The sequence below is a fragment of the Polistes dominula genome, unplaced genomic scaffold (assembly GCF_049000335.1).
Source record: "Polistes dominula isolate Pdom_NZ unplaced genomic scaffold, Pdom_raw_medaka contig_11, whole genome shotgun sequence".
NCBI lineage: Eukaryota > Metazoa > Arthropoda > Insecta > Hymenoptera > Vespidae > Polistes > Polistes dominula.
The window spans coordinates 221,071-238,832 of record NW_028301154.1 but is presented as its reverse complement, the minus strand read 5'-3'; the positions used below and the strand labels follow the sequence as shown (position 1 = coordinate 238,832).

Genomic DNA, 17,762 nt, shown 5'->3' with positions numbered 1-17,762 from the left:
TGCATTTAGCATGGGAAACTGAAGCTTCATTGTAAGGGAAGGCATCTTCCGCTAATTGTTAGACGGACCCAAGGATTCATTTCTGTAAGTTCGCAATAGTATACGGTGTTGGACTGAACATTTAGTGTAGGTTTCTCCTAAATTTAGAGTCAGTGGACTAGTCCAATCGGGGGGAAACCACTTTAAAAAAAAATCGTGAAAAGTTCCGCTTTAAAAGTTATACCCATCCCCCCTTTTTTTCCTATCCCTTTTATGTTTTAACTCTTTTTTATCCCTTTGTTTTCTGTTGCAGATTGGACTATGGTAAAGAAACGACCACAGGTGGACCAAAGGAGGACCAAAAAGGAACAAGAAGTGGACTTGGTAATGTAAGATAGTATAAAATAATTATTTGTATAAATAAAATGAAAATTTGTATCTTTATATAATTCTCTTTGTAGCATTGCACATGTGTGATCATTATTTTTAATGTATTTTCTTTATTTATAGATTCCATGGTACAACTTATAATTGTATACTCCTTTTAATTATTATACTTTATTTTATGGAGATTGAAAATTATGTATATAAATGTATATAGATTGTATTTCTATAAGTTGAAGTTATTTTAGGGTGTGTTAGTTTTAAATATCATCGATGATTTTATTGAATTTCTTTTCAGATTACACTCCTTGTCTTTCATTTTGTATTTTTTAATATTGAAATTTTTCTCTGGTATTTTCGATAATAATTTTAACGATTTTTTGAATGGTACTCTTATGGTGGGGCCTAAGAGTTAGATTCATTCCTTTGAATTATATTCGGATGTGAGCATCTTTAGGATGCACATCCCTCTTGGGTCTTCAGAAGCGGTTACCTCCTCGTGGTTAGACCTGGGCAATGGTATTTTACTTTCCATGTAATGTTTAACATATTTTGATATGTTTTACATTCCATTGCAAATAAAATCCAGCCAAAGATCGCTTACCATAAACATTATAATTGTAATTAGTTTCTGTAATTTTCCAATTAACATATTTTTATTCCTTTCCTTGGCTCCTTCTATCCATTTCATCTCCAGAAACTAATTACCTTATAATGTTTTTTAATAACTTTTATAATGTTACAGGCATTACACCGATAAAACAAGAAATCTTTTATTGTAATATTTATTTTATTTAATTTCAGGATAAAATTATTTTTGTTATAATGCATATTTTATTTTTTAAAGCAGGTTTCTACTATCTCACAATTTAACATATATTAAATAGAAAACAATTTTGATATGTTATAAATTCGTGTTTCTTTTTTCGATTACAAATAAAATGTACACATTATTCATAATTATTCTAAAAATAATGAATAAGATAAAGAGAATGTAGTATCTTATAGCATAGAAAAGCATGTGGAATAATCTTCGTGTGTGAATCGTGTATAAACGTTATTATGAATATTTTTAAAACAATTATGCATCTCTGAAAGTATTTCAATTGTGAGAATTCTTTATCGATACAGATTTTGGGAATTTATTCTTTCATATGCTACATTTCATATTAGACATTTTTCTATCGACAATTCTCTTCTATACGATTGTATTCTTTTATGCAAAACGACAAAGATCTCTTAATGTCTACATTGTCTTTATTCTATTCATTATTTTTAGAATATTTATAAGTATTGTGTACATTTATTAGAAAAATAGAAATGATTTTTAATTTATTTAATAAATAAATTATCATATGTAGTTTGACCAGCGTGGTCATGAGGAAGGTCAGATTCTGTCCGTGTAAGAAGCCGTGATGACCCTTTTCATGATCAAAAAAATGAATTAGCCAATCACGGCCAAGCTTTCGTCCGAATTCTTCAGTTTCATGGCGTCTTTCGTGGAGAACACATCGGAGTGTCATCGTCCCGTTAAGATCAGGTAATTAATAGATATTTTGTAAGGTTTACACCTTTCTATTATAATATATAAAGGATATAAGGATCAATTTTGATTTTTTGAGTATATTTTGACAATTTTTATGCTTCTATATCGTATTTTTAATCATTCGAAATTTGTTTTTATTATAGGTGGAAAGAAAATCTACTGCGCATCATTTTCGCGCATGCAGTATTTTCGCGCCTGTTTTACGCGCCTGTTTTATGCACATCAATATGGCGAATCTTTCGAATTTTTCATCTATCATCGGTATACTTGTTGCAGTGGATTTTGTTATCCCGTTAATATCAGGTAATTGATTTGATTAATTATCTAACATACACCTTCCTGTTATATATCATGTTATATATAACGAATTTTATATACCAAATGATAGTTACATGCAAGATTTTAATATGTGAGTGTTTTCATATTTCACTTTTTTTTTAGCTTTCTAAGCATGGGGAGAGTTGCACCACGAATTCACATATCTAACGTTTTAACCTTGTGACAAGTTTTTTTATCTTCTCTATATACGTCGAGATGAGCATTATTTTTTTTTAAAGTGTATTTGGCATATAGAAATACTACAGAAAAAATGAGAGAGTGACAAGGAAGGAAAAAGAGAGTGAGAAAGAAATAATAATAAAACAAAACACCCGATATATTGGCTATTATAAATGTGTATTTATATTTCCAGGAATTTCTCGAGTCGACGACAAAACGTAAACAGCCGATAACATAGGTATAATAGCCGAACGTTCGACACTCCGAAAGTCTCCTCTAACAAGGTTACGTAGTAACGTATCTCGTATTCGTCTTCTATCCTTCAACGAGACAACATCAACGAAAAAGGAACGTATTAAATTATTTAATAATTTTATTTCTAACGTTATCGTTTTGATTTTAATAGTTTAAAAAGTTTTTCATTGCATAGAATAGTATAAAACCTGGTTTATGTTTTATGTTACTCTTTATTGAGTTTGCTCTGATACAATTACTGTTTTATTTAAACAACTTTAAAGATTTTTCATGAATATTTTTACTAACATTACATACTTGGTATGTGTGTGTTAATATACTAATATGCAATTCTTTTTATGATTTCAGAAAGACGTTCACTATCGTTCCATGGAAATCATACAAATCAGGCCAATTCGGTAGAAGAGGATTTGCGTTTTCGATAAAAATATTGTCATGGTCGAAAGTGTGAATTAAAATCTTCATTTCTTCTGGATCATCTTTATCAACGAATCTGGGGCTTCGTCTGGATAAATCAACGGTTAGTATTATCTTTTAATCTTAATTATTACTTCTCATATATATTTTTTAAATCATGATGCATATTATGAAATGCAGCAAATGAAAGAATAAATTCTCAAAATCTATATCGATAAAGAATCCTTACAATGTAAATAATTTTAGAGATGCATAAGATGTACATTGCTTTAAAAATATTGATAATATCCAAAGATATTCTATGGTCTTATACTCTAGACATTTTGTATGGCGTGTAATCTTTACACAGGCGTAATATCAAAAAATCCTAAACAAATTAAAATCTATAATAATTACTTAGAATCTTTAACGAAGATGATAATAAATTATTAATAGTATTAAAGGAGAATTGAAAGATGGTAAAACTGAACGTTTTTGTCACGTAGGTGATTAAAATCGAGATTCATTTGTAAGTTCTAAAAATCGAATTATTTTTTGATGATAGTAGGATTATCAATAAATTGACAAGTTACATACTTGAAAGAAAGAATATATAGTGAATGGGTTAGACGTACAATGTAATACGCGAACAATGAAAAGTAAGAAGAGATGATTGGGCCTACAGCGACAATGCATTTTTCCAAGTAGTAAGAAGACTATAATATTCCTATTATACTTATTCTCCTCGAATCCCACCTAACTCTACTGAATTTTTCTAACCATTCTTCTTTCCTTTTTTTTTCCACCGTAACTTCCTTTTTCATCAGAGATTTCAATATCGTTGTTATTATTACCTCATTATCCGAGATGTGAAAGGTATATTCTATATATTACGGGTCCCTTAATCCCTTTTTCGTTCTACTATCATTTCTAAATATATTTACTTTGAAATTATATCTCTTTCGGTGAGATATTATCAAAAAATAATAAATCTAATAAAAATAAAAAGAAAGGTTTTTCTTTATTATTATTATACGCACTTGGGTGTATGCATGCGTGTAGTATGCATGCGTGTGCATATCGTAGAGAACAAAATTTGTTTTCCTTCAGCATTTTTATCGAAGCGTGTGTATGCGTGTATTATGCGCACGCAAGCAAGCAAAAGCCTTTTTCTCTCTCTTTCTCTCTCACTCCTGAGGTGGCCTCGTAAATATGTCAAGGTAATTAAATCTGATACGTGTATATGTGAGTGTAAGAAAAATATTGTGTTATTATAAAAATTCCCCGTATTATTAAAACAAACATTTTCAAAATATTTTCATAACATTTTTCGCATTTTCGTTTATCTTACTAATTTGTACGAATTTTTCCTTTGTTTTTTCTTTTTCTTTTATCTCGCACAAGTATAATTATATTACAAGTTTTTTTCTCATATTGTATTTATTTCTCTTACACTTTTTCCTTTTTCTTTTTTTTTTTTTCTTTTTATTAGTTCTACGATAATTACTTGTGGACGTGTCAATCGAAAGATCGAACAACTTAAGAACATCTTTTCTTTCTCCCATTAACATATGATTACGCGTATCGAGAAAGCTTTTCTCACATTTCTTCCATTTAATATTCGTTTATTTATTTTTTATTTTGCTTTCCTCTGGTAGCAACTCTGACGCTTTAGCAATGGGGCGGTAACTATATATATAAGCCTATGAATATACGCATACAAGTTCGAGCATTATAGCTAAAACGGATAGCAGACGACTCAGACGACAATAAAATTCGTGGTACAGTTTTGCTTCAACTGCGATACGCGTATGTCGTGTATTTTCGTGTATTTTCGTGTTTGTAATAGTAACCTTTTCTATTCGTATCCAATTCAAATATTTTCTCAATAATCAAAGATCATGGTGAATTATTCGTATTATTACGTGAAGACGATCGGTGAAGATAGCGATAATGCAAAAACTTATAAATTTATGAAGGGGTAAGCTTGATACTCCTAGAAGGACACATCATAAAAATGACGAAGAATACAAAAATATCATTACGATTAAATTATATTTGAAAAAAAAGAAAAAACAAATTAAGCTTTTTATCTATGTGTGTGTGTATCGGCAAAAAACACCTAAATCCTTTGTAGAAACACCAAACTACATGAGACACCTAAAGATGTCTGGTCGACTATCGGAAGATACGGCCTTCGTTCGAGATTACTTAGAGGAGGACTTTCCGGTTCTGGAGACGTTTATCATCCTGCCAATGTTATTTTCAAGGTCCGCCATCATCGATTTTTCCTAGTATCGAATTCATCGAAGAAAAGGGGGCCTGGCTTGAATTAAGTTGTTTTCACTAAAAACAAATTGTCTTCATTCCTTGCAAATAATAATACACTATTTGCTATCTTTATTTAATGTTTTTCTTATGAATTTATGCATTCATATGCAAAGTTGCGCGGAATATCTCATGGTTAAAATAAACTCTTTAGAGATTTCATTATATTATTTTAACGAAATTTTTCGTATTAAATATTTACCATTATTTGCAGATTATTAGAGCTTTACGGTGTGTGTTAAATTATTAATATATAAAAAGAAAATATATATTAAGTTGTTCGTACTTCAACGCATGTTTGGCTAGTTTTTCAAAATCAGGTGTATCATATTAAACCAAGTAACCATATATGTATGCATACATATACACGTATGTATACCTAAATGCATACATAAATTATATGCATTAAATAACAGAGGTAAAAACAAAAAAAAAAGGTTTGATAGAAAATATTATAACTACCATACACTTTGTATATATGGATATATTTGCGTGTGTGTTCATTAGAAGTTTTGTTATCTCTCATGGTGATCATTCTTTTCTTCTTTTTAATTTCTTTATATTTATTTTATATTTCTTTTTTCTATCGCATAATATTTCCTTACTTTTATTCCTCCGAAAAGCTATTGTAAAACATTATTTAGAATTTGATTGATGATCTTTCGTCGTCAATTTTCAAAGTTAAAAATAAATCACGAAGGACAAAACGTTAAATTCTTATTATAAACTACGATTTAATTACCGTTAGGTTTAAAGAAAACGTGACATAATGAAAATCATGGTTTGAAAAACATTGCGAGAGAAGTTAATACAATTTTGCCAAAACGAACTCTTGCCAAAAACGAATGGCAGACAAGATGTTATCTCGTAAAATAACTGTAAACTACAAAACGTAAATAGTACAACGTAATCGAGGAAAATCCTCCTTTGATATATCAAATTCTGACTAAATAATTCGATCATTGGGATTATCCCAATACAAATTAAAACATCAATTCAGATCTTCTTAGAGTCTAATAGAAAATACTCGTCTATTTTACGAATTCGTTTGAAATAAAAGTGCCAATGATTTTTCCTCGAATAATAAAAACTTAATACGTATTTACATTGGAATCTCGTTTTACCAAAACCTTTAAAAGATTCAAATGGACGAGGAAATATCATAGTTGTTCGTAAGATTCGAATATCTACGGTGTGTTCCTCAGATAATACTTTGTCCCAAATTCTTTTCAACGAATAGATTCATTTTTCAAAAGTATTTTTTTCGTATATTTTTTCTTTTTTCTACAGTACATATTTTCGTTATGTACATCAACCGGTAGTAACTCGACACCCTATAGAAAAATATATATATATATATATACATTTTTAAGCTTTCTTTCATGTTCCCGAAATAGTATTCTTACGCAGCTAACTTTCGTAGAAGATTCTCTCTTTCTATCTCTTTCTCTCTTTCATGGTAGTTTTAACTTTAACGAAGTCGAAGGAAACAGAAGGAACGTATACAGTTATTTTCTTTTTTTTTTTCTTTTTTTTTTTTTTTTTTGACAACGCCTACGAGTATATTTATCACGTGGGGGACCATTGAACCGCTGGTTTTTGAGCGAGAACGAACCTATCGAGACCGAGACCTCAATTTCGAGATACACATATTCACGTGCATAAAACATTGTACGTATAACAAGTGCATATACTGGTATTGAGTGAAAGTTTCGAATGAAAGAAGGACGACATTGAAAATTATTGGTGGTAATTCATAAAAGAGAAAAAAATTGGTAATATAAAAAATATCCATAAACGTTGATAAGTACTTTGTAAAACGCTATAAAAGGATTGGTGCAAACGATAAGAAGAACTTGCTTGAGTAAATTAGTGTCGAGTCACTTATAAGAATGATTCAAAAGTACGCGAATATATAGAAAAAGAAATACATTAGCATTTTTAACTATAAGCGTGAAGTTAATTAGAGTATTATTCTGGGAAGAGGAAAAACAACGGACGAGTACATTGAGTTTTCCTTACTTTACGATCTTTTAAAAATAGTCTTATGTTTATTGACGTAAAAAAAACAAGTGTTTAGTGCAATTTTTGAATTGGGGTAAAACAATAACAAAAATTGAAAAAAATTAAACATTCGTTTTACAAAAGATATATTATAATATAAAGAATCGCATAAACGTTGATAGTATAGTGCATTGGATAAAATTGTAAAAATATTGTGCAAGCGATAAGAGAAAAAAGTCGAACACACGTGAGTACGTTAGTCGAGTCATTTGAGAATGATTCAAAAGATAGATAAAAGATCTATTTATTAGCGTTTTTAACGATAAGTGAAGTCAATGAGATTATCCTTCTGGGAAAAGGATTATCAAAACGAATGCACTGAAATTTTACTTACAGTACGATCTTTTCAAAAATCATCTAAATTGTAATTAAAACAAAATTACAGCGATATTATATAATTTTTAAAACATTATTGAAATATTTTTGTGTACGTGTGTGATGTGCATTTGGTTTATACTACATTAATGCTTATATAAAAAAAAAAAGTGTGTCGACCTTACTCCAGTATCATTTGAGATAAAAATCGCTAGGTGGCGCATTATGTCACATTGGCATTGAATTTGCTGTCAATTGGCATTGAAAGAGAGAGAGAAAGAGAGAGAGAGAGAGAGAGAGAGAAAACTTTGTAAACCTAATACATTTGTGATTGTGCAACGTTTCAATAGACAACGGAAAAGCCGACAATCAACTTGGAGAATCTTCTTTTCGAGATTTGAGAAGAGCTCGCGAAGAAAACGTGACACGTGCCTCGTTGACCAAGTGTAGAAGATCCTTTATCGATTATTATAATTCAAGGGTGTGATAAGATAAAATCTGACAGTCATGTATAATAATTACGAAAAAAGTTCTCTTAGTTACGGATGGAAACCGGAAATAACGGAACCAGAATTCGTACGAAAACAAACAAAAGAAATTCAAGTGAGTATAGAAACCATGTGATTTGGAAACAGGTATTTAAATATTTTCTCTTTCGAAAATTTTCATTCAACTTGTCATAGATTTATCAAATCAATTCAATATTTATTATAGCAATTCAGGTATACTTTTATAATATATCTAAATGTTCTATAATTTTAAATATTAAATTGCAATAGAACGAAAATGAATGGCATTCAAATTAATATGAAATTATCATTGCATTTATTTGAATTGATTCGAAGTGACTCGAAGTAATGATAGTCCATTATTACTTACAATTGAATTTTATTACGTTATTCAACATTTATTTGCTAATAACAATCTAAATTCATAAATAATATAAGATTAGAAAAGTGATTCTATTGCAAGGCCACTCAATGTATTTCAAATATTTCGCGCGAAAAGATTTATATCGAAACCCGAAGTTCTCTCGAATCGAACTCAGCGAAGATAGTCGGAACTAGTCGAACTTAACCGAGTACTGATGCCAGGTATCGATTGACTCGTTTTCGGGCCCGCGCTTTTACAAATGAAATTCCAACGTCGTATAATTTTTTTTAACATAATCGATAATCTTCTTACTAACATTACAAAGAAACGATAATACATTAATCCGAAGAAGAAAACTATTTTTATTTAAAATTACATTAATAAAAAATAGAATATTAAATAAAAGAAAATAAAGGAAATTGAAGAAGACAAGGTACTTATTGATCATGTTACATTCCTAGCTAAGCCGGTAAGTTGCCACGCGGCCTTATGGAGTAAACACGCATTCCTAAGTATAGCAATAGGGAAAATTCGTGATAAAGCTTTGTTTGACGTTTTTATTATAGTAAATGTCAAGTCGCGTGCAATCGAAGAAACGTCATAGACGTCAACGTCAAAAAAAATACACGATGTTTATTGAACTAAGAAATCTGTGAAGATCTGTTGTATTTTACGGCGCATCGAAATAGCGTCATCGTCGAAGAGTGACGAAATATGGGCGAGGACTATAGAAAAACAAGGTCTGGTGCGTTAATGCCGGAAGAAAAGAGCGTAGAATGTGTTAAAGCAAGTTGAGAAAAAGAGAAAACGCGGTTCTCGTTTCGCGTAATATTTTGTTGGTTAACTTTCGAGTTCGCGTATTTGTAACAAATTTAATGTTTCCCGTACGGCCTTCTAATATTATTTCGATGCAACTCGTGTTGTATTTCGAAAGCAAGGTTAAATTGATTGTACCTAACATCATCATCATCATCATTCGTGCGTGATCGTAACGAAACGCGTTCAACGTTTTATTCTCATTAAAACGTTCGTATCGTAGAAAAGGTGCCTTTTTTCGCGAATAAGTAAAAAGATTTAAGAAGAAATAATTTAAAAAAGCAAGAAAAAAGCCGGCAAACTAACCAACAATGGATTACTATAGTGGAAGTACCAGAAACGTGCTCGATGACGTTTTTGTTAAAACGGCCGTTGAAGTGAAGAGGATATTACCGTCCCTGTTTAATATTAAAGTGGTAGGCATTTTTCTTTATGTATGATGTTATAAATAGAGAGAGAAAAAATATAAAAGAAAAAATTGGTATTGAATGCAACTATTGTTCGTAATTCAAAAAAAAAAATTATCATTTTTTTAATTTGAATTTCATCAAATTTGCCGCCTATAACGGTTTACAAAGAATATAGGTGTGTTGAAGTACTACGTGAGTCAATCATGTATGTCAGTCTCTTTGGAATGCTATGTGTGTCATAAAAGATGAATTAAAATAATTATTTTAGTGACGTTTGTTTCACGATTATACGATTAGTATGATACAATGAGATTCTAATTTTTTCTTTTTCTAAGAATGCCATTCACTTCATGAAATGTAAAAATATGTAATAATCATTATATGTCGATGGACTTGCGTATCGTTTATTAATAGATCGTATTATCTTATTTTGATTTATTTTTTCAAACACGTTAGATTATTATACATATTATTTAAAACAATTTGTTTCAAAATGTCGAATTACATGGTAGAAAATTAATAATATCGTTAGCTAGGAATGATGCGCAATTGCAGCTTAATATGATAATAAGATATAATTGAAGTAAGTATATTTGAATGCAACATTTGTTTGACTAAACGTGACAGTAATTTTTAAATACAATAATAAACACTTGTCTTATTTTTCTTTTTAAAAATACGCCATTGATCTACCAGTTTCTATAGACAGTTATTCTAGATCATTCTAGATCATAATTAATGCACCTACTTTTACAAATATTCTCAATACATAATTAATTTAATAATTCACAAGTTAAAACGATAAACTTTAATTTTCAAAGTTTATTAACAAAGTGCTTGCTCAATATTTAAACTATTAATATAATGTTGACAATTGCATAATTGTTCGTGAAGCTTTTGATCAAACTTTAAAATGATTAATGCTCATGATGACACGATGTACAACATCCATTAACCTTTTTAAGTGAGTAGTTAACTTTTCAAAAACGTAAATTTATTATGTAATAACAGTAAGTGCATGAAATACAAATTTACACTTTATTTGATTATTCAAGAATAGAAATCTCAAATATATTCTTCACTAAAAAAAAGAAAACAAATGATATATAGTATTTGAATTGACTTACGTTGTCTTTAAAGTATCATTTCGTCATCGACAATTAAAATGTTATTAACATAATAATTATCAGACTATTCATTTACTTACAATTACTGTTTCTACAATTATCGAAAACATAATTGTTGGAATAACATTAGTTGCAAATCGTAATTTCCTTCATTTATTATAGTAAAAATTAAATAATATCACACCTATATAAACTAATTAGTAACTAAATTAATGAAATTTTTTAAAACTATAATCTTCAATTTATTTCACAACGATACAGTACATATTATCTATATAAAAATAAATAAACAGGAAGTTTGATGCGAATTTATCTTGCGGTTTGTTTTAACTTAACGATACTCTTTTAAAAGTGGTTAATTGTTATCCGGCTAATTGATATCATGCTATGATTTTGAAATATGATAAAACCTTTCCCCATAGAATTATTTTTATAATATAATAGTATGCATTTATACGCGTTAGCGAATAGTTTCGCGTGTTTAATTATTACAAGAGAAATTAATTAATTAAAAGAGTATAAAGAAAAAATCAAATAAAATGTCCGAAGTGAATAGAAGACGAACTTTACCACCTTCATACTCAAATTATCGTTATTCGACATACCTGGAGGAAGGTGTTGCATTGTTAAAACTTTCGCCAGCATTAAAGGAGAATGTTAAAAATAATAGGAATTCGTTGCAATCGTCTAAAACGTTAATTAACATTTCGCGAACTAAGCCCGACATTTATTCGAAATTGCAATCCCCATACCAACAACAAAAGAAAAATTTTTTTCGTAATGAAATCGTTATACCACCATCGAATTCTTCAAAGATGGTAGATTCGTCTAAACCTAATTTAATTCATTACAATGACGGATGCGTTAAAAGTGTGACAAATTTTATTAGAAATAAATGTTACAACGTAAGGTTTCTTTTTTTCTTTTAAATGGTTCTTCTATTAATATTAATTATTTCAATTGAATTTAATGAAACAACTATAACTATTGTTCTTTTTTATTCTAGCTTGGAGAAAAAGGCTCAGGTGTCAGAGTACGCGGTGAGATTCAAGATTTTAATGCATTGAGATTAGAATGTCTTCAAACCGGACGACTTTTTGAGGATCCAGAATTTCCTGCTGTCGATTCGTCTCTGTACTTTTCCAAAAGACCGGATAGATATATAGAATGGAGGAGACCAATGGTAAGAATTTAAGAAAGAAAAGAAGAAAAGAAAAATTCGAATTACCTGCTGTTAAACTTTTTAGGAAATCGCGGACGACCCACAACTCTTCGTCGAAGGTTTTTCAAGATTCGACGTTCAACAAGGAGAGCTAGGTGATTGTTGGTTACTCGCAGCTGTTGCAAATCTCACCATGGATTCGAATTTGTTCTTCCAAGTTGTACCGGAGGATCAAAGCTTTCAAGAAAATTATGCTGGAATTTTTCACTTCAGGTTAATGCATTACTTTTTTTATAGATAATATATTCAATTGGATAATTAATGATTTCGAAATATATGTACGAAATGTATATCTGTGGTGTAGGTTTTGGCAATACGGTAGATGGGTGGACGTTGTTATCGATGATCGTTTACCTACGTATAACGGTGAACTGATATACATGCATTCCGCTGAAAGCAACGAATTTTGGAGTGCTCTTTTAGAAAAAGCATATGCTAAACTTCATGGTTCTTACGAAGCTTTGAAAGGAGGTACGACATGCGAAGCTATGGAAGATTTTACAGGAGGTGTTACCGAGATGTATCAAATGGACGAAGCTCCGCCAAATTTATTCAATGTTCTTTTAAAAGCATTTGAAAGAAATTCACTTATGGGTTGTTCTATAGAGGTATATAAATACAACGTTTACGTTTACCTTCGACATTTCGAATGATCTCAAAAGTAGTCGAGTATTTATGCGATCGTAAATCATTTTCTTATTTTAGCCCGATCCAAACGTATTGGAAGCAGAAACGCCTCAAGGACTTATAAGAGGCCATGCTTACAGTATTACACGTGTCAAGTATGTAGAAATTCAAACACCAAATCAATATGGTAGAATACCATTACTCAGATTACGAAATCCATGGGGTAATGAAGCGGAATGGAACGGTCCTTGGAGCGATAAGTAATTAATTATTATGTTAGTCATTATAAAAATAGTTTTTAATCTCTAATTCGAAGAATCAATTAATCTTCCTACTATGCAAATGCGTTCTAAGAATTAATATTTCCGTTATTTTCGTATTTATTTTATATTGCCATAAATTGTATTTTTTCTTTTTTCTTTTTCCTTTTTCCTTTTTCCTTTTTTATTAATGTAAAACTATTGAATGATAGGTCACCGGAATGGAGATTTATTCCTGATCATGAGAAGGAAGAATTAGGATTGACATTCGACGTAGATGGCGAATTTTGGATTTCCCTTCAAGATTTTAAAACTTACTTCACGCAACTTGAGATATGTAACTTGAATCCAGATTCCTTAACTGAAGATGATATCAATGCTGGAAAAAAACGATGGGAAATGAGCGTTTTTGAAGGGGAATGGGTACGTGGAGTTACAGCTGGTGGTTGCAGAAACTTTTTAGGTAAACATCTAAAAATAATTAATCAAGTCATGAATGAACTTATCCTATATTTTTATTATTTATATTTTTAGAAACTTTTTATCATAATCCTCAATATCGAATAACATTGGAGCATCCTGATGATGATGATGACAAATGTACCGTTATTGTTGCATTGATGCAAAAAAATAGACGAGCCCAACGACGAATGGGTGCGGATTGTCTTACTATTGGATTTGCTATATACTATGTGTGTATACAGTGTTGGATTTTTGTATTTTAATTGATATCATCAATTCGTTACAATTTTTAATGAGAAACCTTTTTTAACAGTTGGAACAACCCGAGAGATTACCAAAACCATTGGACATGAATTTTTTCAAGTATAATGCATCCGTAGCACGGTCACCAGCTTTCATTAATTTACGCGAAGTTACCTGCCGATTCAAATTACCACCGGGTGTGTATTGTATTGTTCCGAGTACTTTCGATCCTAACGAGGAAGGTGAATTTTTACTAAGGATATTCTCAGAAAACAAAAATTATATGGAGTAAGTATTGATATTCAAATGATCTCAAATATCTATGTAACGTATACTTAGGAATATTTTTTTTCTTTTTTTAGGGAAAATGATGAAGAAGTTGGAATTGGAGAAGTTGACGATAGGGTAAGAATATACGGAGGCTTATTTTATCAGATTATATAATTTCATGTGTGTGAGTTTATATGCTGTATATTAAATATGCATCACTTAAGGATAATTATTTTGCTTATACACAAATCATAATATATATCACCTTTTTGTTTTTTATTGTTGCATTTAACTTAACATATTCTAATTGACCAATTTAATTTAAAAAAAAAAAAAAAGTATATACATGTGCACATTAATATTTGTCTAGACTTTTTTGAAATGATCATTATCTACTAAAAACTTTATCCATGACTATTGGGTATCCTTAATGACTCATGTCTCGTTTAAAAAAAAAAAAAAGAAAAAAAAAGACTTCAATTATATATAACGTTATATCTGACTCACGAGGAATGCTTGTGAAGTCGAACATGCATGATCACGTTGCTTGGCTTTTAGGTGATTAATCCTAAAGGCACTAATACGGACGGGGATGATGAAAAAGTAAGTGAAATGCACGCATATTGTGTACTGCCTGACACTAAATTAATATTATTAACCTTTGATTAAAAAATATCTTAACACGTGTAGATTTTATTTGTAATTTAATTGAATTATGTGCTATCATTAATTATTTAATGCAGTAGAATGTATTTTATAAAATTCTATTTTAATACATAATAGGTCCGTGATGAACCTGAACCAGATCGAAATGTTGAAAAAGTACGAGAATTCTTTAAAAAACTCGCTGGCGATGATATGGAAGTAGATTGGATGGAACTTAAAGAAATCTTGGATTTTGCAATGAGGAAAGGTAAAAATCAATAGAAAGATTATCTTTTAAATAAAAGAACAAATAAGTCTAAAGTAATATTAATATATTAATAATAATTTGATTTTCTGGAAAAATTCAACCGTGAATTTATAAATTCTTGATAATTTTTTTATATGAAGTTTCATTTCATCGTATTGTTTTCTTTTTACGTGCTTGTTATCTCACTGCTTCCCCCCCCTCCTCCTCTGTAACTTGTATGCTTTGGTGTTTTTTTGATGACTTGTTTAATTACTGAATCTAATAATATTCATATCTAGCTATACTTATTGCCATTCGTTTTTCCACACAGTCTTCTTATATAACAAACAGTAAGATCATTGATGATTTCATTAGATGCTTTTATTTTCTAGTGTTGTTTTCCCTCTTGACTCACGATACTTAATTAGTTTCATTATTTTTTTTAAATTAAATTAATTGCACCAAGAATATACATGTATTATACAACATGAATTTGTTTTCTTTAATGTGCACGGCTGTGTTTCTTGAATTGTTTTCATGTTAATCATATCTGCTACACATAAATACAATTGGGTCACTATAAACAACAACAAAATTCAAGCTTGTTACTATTTTTAATTTCGCAACGTAATTACAAAAGATATTAATTTATTATTACATTTCAAAAAAATGCACCTTATCGTCCAATATGTGGTAATACATTTGAATTTTTACAAAATTGTCCAACTAAAATCTTCTTTTTTATTGAACCAAGTTTAACAGCATAAAAGTTATTAAAACAACAACGATGTGGGTATCTGTAATACAATGGGATTGATTAATTATGACAATGAACTTAAGTTAACAAAAATTGTATTAATTTATTTGATGATTTATTTAGGTAATACGAGTGATTGTGTAATATAAAATAAATTATAGAATGAATGTTAACAATTTTGTAATATAGGCCATTGTCATAATTACTATTACAAGTAATCTGTTTCACCTAATGAATACCTCTATGACCCAAGTGTATATATGCAAACATTATTGTTAACATATAGCTGTATGTTACGGGTAGAGTTACCACAGTCGACGCGTCGTAGCGAGGCACATGAACCAGAATCAGTACAAGGAAATGATTCTTTTATCGACACTGTCATCTCACTGCTGTGCGGCATTGTTTGTAATAATGAACAATACAATAAATCTGTAGGTAAGGGGATAACTATTGATAAAATACAATTGTGGTGTAACACGTACAACAAAACACATGGTATAATATTGTCAATTCTATGAAGAATTGAAATCCATTGAAGTAAGAATTATTTCTATAAGATATATACCAATATAAAATGTATATGGTTACGACGCTACGATAAGAAAAAAAAAAAAAAGAAAGAAATGCATGAGACAATAATTATTCAACATAATGCAGTATACGCTGCGTAATTAACAAATTGCTTAAATATATTTACATTAGAAAGCAGTTTGTGTAAATGCCTATTGTATAGTCGCATCATCATCAATGCAATTAACGTTTTTTATCATAATATTACTAATTTTATTGTTTTTATCTTAGGTCTCTATAAAGTTACTAGTTTTTTTTTTTTAACATGGAATTATATTTACAGATACACAAGATAGAGGATTTTCTAAGGATGTATGTCGGAGTATGGTAGCTATGTTAGATGTAGATCATTCGGGAAAGCTTGGATTTGAAGAATTTAGAACCTTATGGAATGATATTAGGAAGTGGAGGGTAAATTTATAGCTTTAACTCAAGAAATATTCTATCCTTTCATTCGTTGTGCATTTTGTATAAAACATTTGTCTTATTTTATTCTTTTAGGCTGTTTTCAAATTGTACGATAAGGATGAATCTGGATATTTGAGTGCGTTTGAATTGCGTCAAGCTTTGAATAGTGCAGGATATAGACTCAATAATCATATTTTAAATATTTTGGTACATCGATATGGAACCTCAGATGGCAAAATAATGTTTGATGATTACATAATGTGTGCTGTAAGATTGAAAACAATGATTGGTAATTATTCCATTTTTGACATATGTGACGTTAAATAATATAAAAAAAATAAAATATAATAAAATCTTGTATTTCTTTTTTACAGATATGTTTAGAGAGAGAGATCCAGATCAAACTAATTCAGCAACATTCACAATGGAAGAATGGATAGAGAAAACATTATATTCTTAAAATTTTGCATCTTATTATCGTTAATGCATTTTCCTCAGTTATTTATGTGCCTTACATATTTAAGGTTTGCAGATAAATTCCTCATCATTATTTTTTATATTATATAAAATTATAGAAAAGATTGGCATAGATATATACTTAGATGTTATGAAAGTATCTATATGAGTATTAATTGCCTATGAAGTTTCAACAAGTATTTACATTCATATATAGTAAAACATTATTTTTATGCAGATAATGCAATTACTCAGATTGATACAAATACAAAAGTTCGTATATTTTCAATGCCAAAGGATAAGGAAACTGAGAACTTATTGATATTATTATTTTCTTCTGCATATTTGAATTTTATTAGTTTTTTAAATATACTGACACAAATGCATTCTAACATAATTATATTAAATAACTATATTGTTAATACGAACAAATGAAATTTTTCTTAAGATTTGAAAAGCTCTAGTTTGATATATATATATCTATAATAGAATTTATAAGAAATGCTATATAAAATGAAATGAAATGAAATGAAATAAATTTATAAGAAATAAATGATTCTTATTTCTTTGTATAATTAATTTGAAATTCAAATCTTATGTT

At 29.4% G+C, this 17,762-nt stretch overlaps 1 protein-coding gene across 8 annotated transcripts; it reads left to right on the top strand.

Annotated features, from left to right (window-relative positions):
- Window positions 1-4,848: 4,848 nt before the first annotated feature.
- Window positions 4,849-17,714, top strand: CalpA (calpain A). 8 transcript variants are annotated; one of them, XM_089178466.1, is made up of 16 exons: window positions 4,849-5,039; window positions 5,196-5,328; window positions 11,998-12,174; window positions 12,239-12,426; window positions 12,518-12,821; window positions 12,919-13,100; window positions 13,313-13,563; window positions 13,635-13,792; window positions 13,876-14,093; window positions 14,168-14,210; window positions 14,634-14,678; window positions 14,859-14,988; window positions 16,028-16,162; window positions 16,581-16,708; window positions 16,799-16,994; window positions 17,080-17,714. In XM_089178466.1, exons 1-16 carry the CDS (start codon window positions 4,960-4,962, stop codon window positions 17,163-17,165), a joined length of 2,454 nt encoding a protein of 817 aa, XP_089034592.1. In that variant the 5' UTR covers window positions 4,849-4,959; the 3' UTR covers window positions 17,166-17,714. The 8 variants fall into 8 exon arrangements, with proteins under 8 accessions (XP_089034592.1, XP_015187102.1, XP_015187101.1 ...); XM_015331616.2 differs by lacking the exons at window positions 4,849-5,039; window positions 5,196-5,328 and adding an exon at window positions 8,059-8,368; XM_015331615.2 differs by lacking the exons at window positions 4,849-5,039; window positions 5,196-5,328 and adding an exon at window positions 9,114-9,870.
- The last annotated feature ends 48 nt before the right edge of the window (window positions 17,715-17,762 follow it).

Excerpts from the sequence above, each read along its gene's own strand:
- CalpA (XM_015331610.2), top strand. The coding sequence starts at position 11,531 with ATGTCCGAAGTGAATAGAAGACGAACTTTACCACCTTCATACTCAAAT. Across the intron at positions 12,175-12,238 it reads TAGAATGGAGGAGACCAATG|GAAATCGCGGACGACCCACA; the intron begins GTAAGAATTTAA and ends TAAACTTTTTAG. Across the intron at positions 14,211-14,633 it reads TTGGAGAAGTTGACGATAGG|GTGATTAATCCTAAAGGCAC; the intron begins GTAAGAATATAC and ends CTTGGCTTTTAG.